At 51.5% G+C, this 11207-nt stretch overlaps 1 protein-coding gene across 1 annotated transcript; it reads left to right on the top strand.

Moving 5' to 3' along the window:
- Positions 1 to 4064: 4064 nt before the first annotated feature.
- Positions 4065 to 5123, top strand: LOC108039022 (extensin-like). The gene has a single exon (XM_044460773.1). It carries the CDS (start codon positions 4065 to 4067, stop codon positions 5121 to 5123), a length of 1059 nt encoding a protein of 352 aa, XP_044316708.1.
- The last annotated feature ends 6084 nt before the right edge of the window (positions 5124 to 11207 follow it).

The following is an 11207-nucleotide window of genomic DNA, read 5'->3' on the forward strand; positions in this document are numbered from 1 at the left end:
TCAAGGGGAGATCAATACAAAGGTGGATGAACTTCTGGAAATGGGTTTCATAGAACACTCGAAGAGCCCGTATAGCTCACCCATAGTAATGGTTAAGAAAAAAAACCGGCAAGTGGAGATTATGTGTCGACTTCCGACAGATAAACGCGAAATCGGTGAATAACGCGTACCCAATGCCACGTATTAACTACATCCTGGACCAATTACGAGAAGCACGCTATATCAGCAGCCTGGATTTAAAGGATGGATACTGGCAAATTCCTCTAGAAGAAGCAAGTAGAAAGTTCACGGCGTTCACAGTGCCAGGTAAGGGGCTTTTCCAATGGAGAGTGATGCAATTCGGATTACACTCGGCATCAGCAACATTTCAAAGGGCCTTGGACCAAGTGATTGGACCCGAGATGTCTCCTCATGCGTTCGCGTATCAGGACGACATAATCGTTATCGGACGCACTCAGCAAGAACACAAGGACAATCTCAGAGAAGTGTTTCGCCGTCTGAAGGAGGCAAACCTGAGAATAAACCCTGAGAAGTGTCAGTTCTTCAAGCAGGAGCTGCTGTACCTAGGACATCGAGTCACAAGCCAAGGAATCGGTACAAACCCAGACAAGGTCGCGGCCATAGCCCACCTAGAACCACCTGCAACCATCCGTGAGCTAAGGCAGTACCTAGGGGTTGCATCGTGGTACCGACGATTTGTACCAGACTTCGCACGCATCGTTAAGCCGCTCACAGACCTACTCCGCAAGGGCGTAAAGTGGGTATGGACGCAATACCACCAGCAGGCATTCGAGGAGGTGAAGGCGAGACTGGTGTCTGACCCAGTATTAGCGTGTCCAGATTTTGGAAGAACATTCATCCTGCAAACAGACGCCAGCGAATACGGCATAGGCGCGATCCTGACACAAAACACGGAGGACGGAGAGAAAGTTATCTCATACTCCAGCCGGACGTTAAACGGAGCCGAGAAAAACTACTCGACAACGGAAAAAGAGTGTTTGGCCATTGTGTGGGCAATCAGAAAACTAAGGCCCTACCTGGAAGGCTACCACTTCAAGGTGGTAACAGATCACATGGCGCTAAAATGGCTGAACAGCATTGAAAGCCCATCCGGAAGAATCGCCAGATGGGCCCTTGAGTTACAACAATACGACTTCGAGGTTGCGTACAGAAAGGGTCAATTGAATGTGGTAGCCGACGCGCTGTCCAGACAGCCGATGCCGGAAACCCTCCGGAGAGCAAAAGAGTTGGTGCAAAATTCGGAATGTAACTGGATCAGGGACATGCGCGAGAAGATAAAGACACACCCGCAGAAATTCCCGGACTATGTGTTCGACGGCGAAACACTGTACAGGCAGATCCCACACAGAGCTGGCAACGAGGATGTGGTGGCATGGAAGTTGTGCGTCCCCAAGGAGCTAAGGGAAAAGGTCCTGCAAGAAAATCACGATGCCCCAGCCGCCGGCCATGTAGGAAGCCGAAAGACGATTGCCCGTCTAGCTGCCAGATACTACTGGCCAGGAATGCAGAGGGACGCGAGAGCATACGTTCAGAAATGCGAAGAGTGCCTAAAATTTAAGCCAAACCAGCGTCAGGCGGCGGGTAAGATGCTGACACAAGTCCCTGAGGAACCATGGGCAACGGTGTGCGCGGATTTTGTTGGACCCCTGCCAAGATCGAAGCACGGTAACCAAATGTTATTGGTTCTAATCGACCGTTTCTCAAAATGGACAGAATTAGTGCCATTACGAACTGCTACAGCAGAAACCCTGCAAAAGGCGTTTAAAGAACGGATAATCGCTCGATTTGGAGTTCCAAAAGTGGTGATTACAGACAACGGGGTGCAGTTTGCCAGTCGGGCATTTAAGAAGTTTCTTCACGACATGGGAATAAAACAACAGTTCACAGCACCATACACTCCTCAAGAAAATCCCACCGAGCGCCCGAATCGAACCGTAAAAACCATGATCGCACAGTTTGCCGGACAAAACCAAAGGAACTGGGACGAAAAGTGGCCAGAGATAATGCTAGCAGTTAACTCAAGCATATCCGAGTCCACAGGATACTCGCCTTCATTTCTAACGCAGGGCAGAGAACCGCGGCTGCCAAACGCGTTGTACGACAGAGAAACGCTGGGCACAGGGAGGCACACAGAGTCACCAGAGGGGAATGCCGAAAAACTGAAGGAAATCTTCGAAATTGTCCGACGAAATTTGGAAAAGGCAGCACAGGATCAAGCCAGGCACTACAACCTCAGAAGGAGACGGTGGAATCCACAAATCGGCGATGTCGTCTGGGCCAAGGAGCACCATTTGTCTAAAGCGGCGGAAGGCTTCGCGGCTAAACTAGCGCCGAGATATGATGGTCCATATCAGGTAGTCGATTTTGTGTCCCCCGTAATCTGCAAAATTCGCCACCAAAGAAGCAAGAAGCAACGCACAGTGCACATCAGCGATCTAAAGCAGCAGGAGGAGACACAAAAAACGAACGAGGACGGAAATACAGGCAGGTCTCAAGCAGTGGACGAATAAAGGATCGGGATTGCGGAAATCCGTTTAATCGTCAGGACAAAGCCGGAGTCAACGGAAAAGGATGTGGACAGGCAGACAGGATATCGTTTAATCGTCAAGCGAATGCAGATCAACCAGCGTCCAAGACCGCATGAGACAATAGCACCCGTTTAGTCGTCAGGCCAAAACCGGAGTCAACAGAGCACGCCTCAACACGAGCAAGAACTCTGATCAAGTCAGCATACACCTAAGTCAACGACGAATAAAGGATCGGTACTACGAGAACCCGTTTAATCGTCAGGACAAAGCCGGAGTCAACGGAAGAGGGAGTTGGATAGACAAGAAGGACGATCTTGCAAATAAAAACAAGACAGATCCCAGACTAGATGGGGCAGAGGCAACCGTTTCTACGTCAGGCCAAAGACCGGAGTCAACAAAGCATACACCCAATAGAAAGGGACATTATCAACGCAAGCATTCACCGGACCTGCGAAACGATCACAAGGAAAACACGTGGAGAGCAACGACATAATACACGTCACCGAGGAAAGGGGAGAGACGGTACGGGGTACCGTAAAGCTAGGAAAACCATGCGTCAGCAACGACCACCAAAAAGTAACTGAAGAGACCGAGCCAAAAACGAAGGAAGACCTAGGCATCGGAGGAGAGTGTCAGCGTCAGACACGCAGGGTTAAGAGAAAACGGCCTCCCCAAAAGAGAAGACATAAGCCGCAAAGAGAGCCGATAGGGATATAACGGTACGGCATAAAAGGAATCCCCGAAACCGAGGCTTCATGGTAAAGGGAATTGCAAGGGAACGGACAAATCAAACCAAGAAGTCAACATGAGTACCCGAGTTACAAGAGCAGCAGCAAGGAGGCAGGCCGCGCTTCAGCGAGGTCCTGAAGGACCCGTCGCGGAGCAAGGACGGTCGGAGGCTAGGCCGCTGCCTATCTTCCGGCCCACCCAAACCCCGCGGCGCGGTGCCGAGGACGATGGAGCTCGCTCGGAGCCCGAACCCATAGTCACCTCGGACGAGAGCGACATGGAGTGGGCCGAGGACCCGGTCAAGGAGAGGCGGGAGTGGCGCCTAAAGAGGGCCAGGGACCCGAAGGTCGACGCAATCCCGCCGGGATACGCCCGAACATTTAAGGGTGCGGCGAAGAGACCAAGGGGCAGCGGAAGCACCTCGTTGGAGATGGCTGAGGCGAGAGCCAAGACGCTGAGGGACGAGGTCGAGCGGATGCGGACGACGAGAGCCCGATACGAGGACCGCAGAGCAGTGGAGAAGGACCTTGAGACCGCGCAGCAAGAATGGGAGCGGATGAAGCAAGCCGCCGCTGAAGCCATCGTCCAGGAGGCATATCGCCTCAAGCGAGGAGAGGAGAAGGCCCGGAAAGAGGCGGAAGTGGAGGAGGCCAAGAGAAGGGCGGAGGAGGAGAAACGGTCCAGGAACCCCGAATGGCAGCAACGGCTACAGAAGTGGGAAGAGGAGGAACGCCAACTGTGGTCGGGCGAGGTTCTGGTGGAGGCGGTCCCTTAATCCCAGGAGGGATGCAAGGAATTCCCCCGACTCCCCGATCCGACAACGACGGAAATGCCAGTCGTGGACCCGAGGCCCCGAGCCAGTGGGCCCAGTCGGATGGATGGGTTCCCTACCAGGACCCAAACCCCCATCCCCAAAATTGGCACGAGCCACGTCCGACCCCCCGCCCCCAAGAATGGCCGGAGGATGTCGACCGGGATCCCGCTCCAAGCGCCTCACCACGTCAACAGGAGGCGGAGTTCCCACGCCCACCGAAGTGGACCCCGGCACGACCGCCCACGCCACGGTATGGCCAGGAGGTCCGGGGAGAAGAGCCCGAGGATAGCAGTCCGGATTCCGCTCCCAGCCCCCCTCCAAGTCATCCAGAGGCGGAACACCCCCACCCACCGAAGTGGACTCCGGCTCGGCCGCCCACGCCTCGGCACGGCCAGGAGGTCCAAGAGGAGGAACCGGAGGAACACACCCAGGAGGAGGTTCCCAGACCAGGAGGAGGGGAGGAGCAGTGGCAGTACTGCCGGACAGAGATCCCGCAGGCCCACGTCGCGCATGCGCTAAATGCGTTTGTGGCCGGCGGCGTCCAGTGGCGGCAACACACCGTCACGTGGACCTGGCCTGTCAGCGACGAGGCGAAGACCACGGAGGAGACGGAGACCCCAGCGCAGGACACTCCAAAAGCAAACCCGCGAGACCCCAGGGTGCGCCGCGAAGACGCCAGGTGGTTGCCGCCGACACCGGAGACGGGAGATGTACTGGAGAAAGGGCCATGGGTGTGGCCGACACCTACGGACAACCCGAGGCCCAAACTCCAGCGGCAGATCTCCGCCCCAGAGGCACGCGGCCCAGTGGCCAGGCCCACACTGGTGCGGATGGCGTCCCGGACAGAGGGCGGATCCTGGCAGGATATCGCCGAGGAGGAGTGGCCAGTTGGTCTATTGGAGCAGCCGGTGATCAAACATGCCAGGCGACGAGGGGGCCGACGCTGCGTGATGGCAGAGATAGGCTACAAGAAATACCGCATCCGTTTGGCGGCCTCTGGCCAAGTTAGTGTACGCCGTTTCGATTGCTAGCCGTATAAAAAAAAAAAAGAAAAATAATAATAAAAATCAAAAAAAAAAATATATATACAAAATAACCCGATCACACACGTAAACACTGACACAGGGACTTGAAACGCGGACAAAACTAGCACAAACACTTAAAATAATAACACCATAAAAAGCCGGGGAGTTTATTTACAAAAAAAAAAAAGGAAAAAGAACAATTCATCTGAAAAAAAATATAAAACCAATCAGTTGAATGCCAAAACAAAAGCAAAGGCACAACTCACCTGTACATCAAAGAATGGTGGAGAGGGGTAGCTGCTTGGATGAAAGGGGCAGTCCATATGTGTCCCAGGTCATCTTTATCTTTATCTCCTTGGGAAAGCCGTTCAGCTGAAAACAGAAAAGGAAGGCAAATGAGTTGAGCAACAAAAGAAAAAAAAAGGAAAAGTAAAGGCACAAACTCACGTGTACTTCGAATGATGGGGAGGGGTAGCGGCTGGAGAGCGGGGGGGAACGATCGTGGCGGCAGTCAATCCATTTTACCTTTTATCCTCTTTGTTTTCCATCTCCGCCCGTAGGCGAGGGCCACGGTCCAAGGGCAAGTCGAGGGAAAGGGGAGGTTTAAAGAGAAAGCAAGTTAAGAGAAAGGGGAAATGGAAAATTAAAGAGAAAACTTACCGGCAAGAAAAACTCTCCGCGTCATCATGTGCTTAGGGAAGGGGGCGCCAGCGATATAAGGCGGTCGATTGGCACTATCGTATAACAGCCGATCGATGGGCACGAGACATTGGAACTATCGGCATATGAGAGGCACACTAATAAACATCGCGATGATGAGGTGGCAACGCCACACCAAGGTAATATCGATATGCAAGTCATGTTATCGATCGCAAGGGATTAGTGTGACCAAGACGAACCACAGGAGACCGCGAACAAGGTTGGAGCGGGATATTTAAAAATTTCGACGGCAGCATCGGGATTTAAGGAAGCATACATCGACGAGGGAAGCTCCGTGGGAGAAAGTCAAGGAATACTGATCGGCGCAGTATAACTCAACAAGGAGCTGTGGGCGTCGATGTAAGGATCAAGAAGACTCAAAGGCAACAAGGATACACAGGATAAAAGCCGGAGAGGAACAACGAGAATTCGTACGTCTAAGGATGGAACCAGAGTGGGGAGAAGAGCGAGAGGACTCGAAGGCTACAAGGATTCACAGGGTAACAGCCGGAGAGGAGGATCGAGCTCACTTTCGTTATCCGAAGAAAGAGGGGAATGTGAGGAGTTAAAAAACTCCACACAAAATATCTCAAAAATAACTGCATGGAAAACCTGCCAGTTGCTACTTACGCAACTACTTCGCGTAGTAACGGCAACGCAGGAAAAGAGAGTTTGGAGAAAGCAGTTGTGGAGTACGAGGAGAGAAAGTACAAAGTACGAACCCAAAGAGAGTTTGGAGAGATTGGGAGAGACGGAGCGGAGAGAGGTGCCAGAGCGAGACGGCACTAGTCAGAGCGAGAGCCCAGAGAGCGCAGGCGTGCCGTGAGCAAGGAAGGAACGGTACAGCGCTGCACTGTGGACTTCAGTGTGGTGCCGTGTGCAGAGGGCGAAAGGTCAAACGGTAAAACCGTGGACTTTGGACCTTGGAGTGGAGAGAAGAAAAGGAATGGCCGAGGATTAACGGGACCCGGAGGCCTATATAAACGGGCCCAGCGCTGGAATCAGGACCAGTCATCGAGCATCAAACTACGAATGAACATCGTCTAGTGAAAGTCAAAGTCAAGAATATACCACCGTGAGAACCAACCGTGAACAAGATCGCTACGTCGAGAGGTTCGGGACCGAGCAAGTCACCGAATTGAGACACAGGTAGCTGAGTCCTCGAACGGCAACCCACGGCCAAGTCTACAGAACATCAAGGTTGGCTGTAATACCGAGTAGTCCGACGAAGTTGGCTGTAATACCGGTCAGTTTAGCTGCATTGGCTGTAATACCGATCAGGCTAGCTGTGCCGGCTGTAATACCAACCAGGCCGACTACATTGGCTGTAATACCGACGAGTCCAGCTGCGTCGGCCGTAATACCGATCAGTTGTGCCGGTTATAGGCAGATTTAGCTCGGCACGTCAACAACAACAGAGTGAGCGACACGAGCAGTGGGCCTCAAGGGAGCAACGTGGAACAACGCCACAACCAGTCGCGCAGGACGACGACGCAGACAAGCCGCCAGAGACCGCAACAAGAGCCAAGCCTCAGGTACGATCGCAACAGTCGGGAGGGAAGGCCAGGGTGGAACGTTCGTCTTTCTCTGGGCGCTGGCTATAGGGACTGCTGACGTGATCTGGCCGTAGTACCAGAGCGTCAAAGGAAACTGAGTGAGCGTCTAGTGGGACCGGCCGGGACAGAGCAAGGGACAGGAGGCTGCGGCTGGCAGGACGAAGGTCTTGCGAGCGTGGTGCCTGTTCACCCTAGTCTGAGAACGGTGACGCTTCCCTAAGCCCAACGGTCCAACTCCACGCCCTCGTCTATGAGCGGCAGCGAAAGTACTCGGAGCGACTAGGACCATCAGCAGCGAGGAATCACCGAGCGGCGACGCAGGAGCATCACCCACGCAAGATATATTCAAATATTGTCAACCAGAGCCGTAAATAAACGCCTCCTTAATTGAATTCTGAAGTTTTGTTACTGTTAACCGGGCGGTCACGTTTAATATAAATTTGGTGGGACGAACGCACAAATTCTACTGAGCTAGCCGCACGAATTTCGTAGCGAGCAAACCATAAAAAAACAGTTCGTTACAGGACATGTTTGCGACGGCTCTGCACAGGCGCCGCCAATCCGAGAGATATTCCACGTCGAGTAAGACTTTATTCGCACGGGTTATAAAGACATGTCTGCGGAGTTCGGTCGTATCGATCTCCGTTGCCCGTGACGGAACTGTTGGCCAGTTACTGGGTTCCGTTTTCAGAAACTCGGGTCCGTAAAGCCATGTGTCCACGCAAGGATTTTTGATGACCTTAGTTGCCCCGTCTGCGACGTTGAGCTTTGATGGGGTCCATCGCCATTGATCCACTCGAGTGGTCTCCAGGACTTCGCCGATTCTGTGCATCACAAATTGTTGAAAGTTGCGAGGATCCATCACCAGCCATTGTAGAACGGTTCGTGAATCCGACCAGAACGTAAGATCGTCGACTCGAAGATTACGTACGTTGACGATTTTGTTTGCTAAGCGTGAGCCCATCACGGCGGCTTGGAGTTCCATGCGCGGAATAGATAATGGCTTTAGTGGCGCCACTTTGCTTTTCGCGGCCACTAGCTGTACGTCCACCTCGTCTTTTTGTGACACTCGGAGGTAGCAAGCAGCGGAATAAGCATGCTCGCTAGCGTCCACGAACGTGTGCAGGTCGATTCGGGTTTCTGCAGATATCCTTGGGGAGTAGCATCTCGGAATGTTAATTGTTGCCACTTGAGGCAGTAGCAGCTTCCATTGATTCCAGTCCTCCGACAGTGATTCTGGCAGGTCTAGCTGATATTTGCACGCCAGATTTTCTGCAGAAGGATTTTTAATCCGATCGTATGACATGACAGCAGGCCCAAAGGGTCGAAGATCGACATGAGAACCTGAAGGACTTCTCTTTTCGTTGGGACTGCAGGATCAGTAAGGACGTCTCGCTTAAGTCTTGAGAATCTGCAAATAAAATTAAATACGTCTTTATGTGGGTCCCAGTACATACCCAAAACCTTTTCTGTAGCTCCGAACTGCACTGGCTCCTGTTTTTTGGCGTCTCCATCGTTCTTAAGATACGAGAGAACTGTACTGGAATTTGACGCCCAGTTTCGAATTTCGAATCCGCCTCTGGAGTGGACCTCTCTTACTTGGCTGGATATTTCGATGGCTTTCTGTTCATCACTCATACTGTCGATGAAGTCGTCGACATAGTGCGCACGCTGAGTCGCATCCAAGGCTAAAGGGAATTGCTGCTGGTGGACTAAGGCATTTTTGTCGCGCACGAAGTGGGCTATGAATGGTGCGCAACTTATACCAAAGGTTGGCATCATACCAAAGAAAGCGCTGGGAATGCATGTCTTCTTGGCGAATGTTGCTCCTGTGGAACATTTCGGCGATGTCGCCACTTACGGCGACTTTTCCGACTCTGAAGGCTAGAAGAACGTCGATAAGTGGGTTTAAGCAGTCCGGTCCGCTTAACAGAAGGTCGTTGAGGCATATCCCATTTGTTTTTGCTGCCGCATCCCAGACCAGCCTTATTTTTCCTGGCTTATTCGGATTTAGGGCTATAAATATTGGTAAGTACCAGGTGCGAGTTTCTTCTTTCTCCGCCTTCTCGTCAGACAGTTGCTTGGCGTATCCTTTAATAAGAAGATTTTTGATTTGGTCGTCGATTTTCGAAAACAGGTCCGGTTCCCTCAGAATTCTGGTTCTCATGCATAGTAGGCGCTTTAGAGCGGTAATGCGACTCTCGGGAAGTCTTTGAATATCATTTCGCCAAAGAAGCCCAACTTCGTATTTTCCACACTTGTTTTGGCAAGTCTGATCTAGGATTTCGACTGCTCGTTTGTCCTCTCTTGAAAAGAGTTTTTTAGGCGAGATTGACTCGAGGTTGAAGTGCTCCTTTACTTCATCGTGAAGCTTTTGCCAGTTGCAATCGCAGTGGTGCATAGATACGTGACGATTTGAGTTTGCCGATCCCTGGATGGTCCATCCTAACATGCACTTTGACGCTATTGGATCGTTCCATTTACCTTCGCGGATCCTGCGAGGAACGGCTATTTTCCAATTGTTTGTTCCAATTAATAACATTGGCTGCGCGGAGTAGGTCTCTAATGGCAGGTCCTTTAGATAGCTGTACTTACTGCGCAACTCATCCATATCAACTGTTTGGTTTGGCAGTGCAATGTTTTTCACAGTATGAACGTTGTTGAGCCAGTAACGTGTTTCGGAGCTAAAGCCTGAGATTTGGATTGATGCTTGCACGGATGTATTTTCGAACCGGGTTGTTTCTCCAGTCCACTGTAAACAAATCGGTGACGGTGTACCTTTTATATCGAGCTTGTCAAAAATTGATGAGTCGATTAGGGTAACAGATGATCCTTCATCCAGAAAAGCAAAAATTTCGATTTTTTTGTCAGCGTAATGCAGAGTTACGGGAACGATTCGGAATAACTGGTTTCCTTCTACGTCGCCATGGTGTGTGCTTACATGTCTTTGATTTCCCGCTTCGTTGGTTGTATTGGGAACACTTTCCGAGTGGAGTAGAGGGTGATGTTTTCTTGTACAACCATTTACTCCGCACTCCTTTGGTCGATAATTGTTTCGATGAACCTTTAGGCATCGAAAGCAGGCCTTTCCGGCTTTAGCGACTTGCCATCTCTGTTCTACCGCGCTGGTTTTAAATTGTTCGCATTGTGTTACCCAATGATTTGTGGACTCGCATGCAATGCACTTTCGATTAGGCTGTTGCTGGACTGTAGATCCTGGGCTCGAACTGGCTGCGCAGCTATTATGGGTATTCACAGAACTAGTCCTGTGAGAAAATGGTGTCACGACAGTCGACGCCGCCTGCGCTATTTTGTAGAGCCAGTCGCTGAAAGCTTTAATGGGAGGGACCGATTCGTCGCGGGGTTGCATCGCCCAGTTTAGTTTGTGGTTACTTGGAAGTTTGTCTACAAGCTCCTTCACTAACATTGGGTTGTTTAAGTGCGCTTGTAGGCTGCAAGCTTCGATCGTGGCGCAAATGTTGCGTACTGCGAGCGCGTACTCTATTATGGATTCCAATTTTTCTTTGGGTGGCGGTAGCTTCCTCACCTTGTCGATCATCCTCTCCAGGATGTGCTCGGGTCTGCCGAAGAACATTTTCAGCGTGCTCATTACTTCCGGAACTAGGCTAGGAAGTAGAAGCTTATCCTTCACCATTTCGCGAGCCCTACCTTTTAGGCACTTTTGTAGAAGGAGCATGTTTTCAACATTGGAGAATCCTGCTGCGGAAGTGCTGTGCTCAAATGTACTGATAAACATTGGCCACTCCTCAGGATCCCCGCTGAAGGAAGGAAGCTCCTTGGGTATAGCTTGTCTTGCAGCGATTTGGGAACTGGA

Source organism: Drosophila rhopaloa, unplaced genomic scaffold (assembly GCF_018152115.1).
Source record: "Drosophila rhopaloa isolate 14029-0021.01 unplaced genomic scaffold, ASM1815211v1 contig_218, whole genome shotgun sequence".
Classification (NCBI taxonomy): Eukaryota; Metazoa; Arthropoda; class Insecta; order Diptera; family Drosophilidae; genus Drosophila; species Drosophila rhopaloa.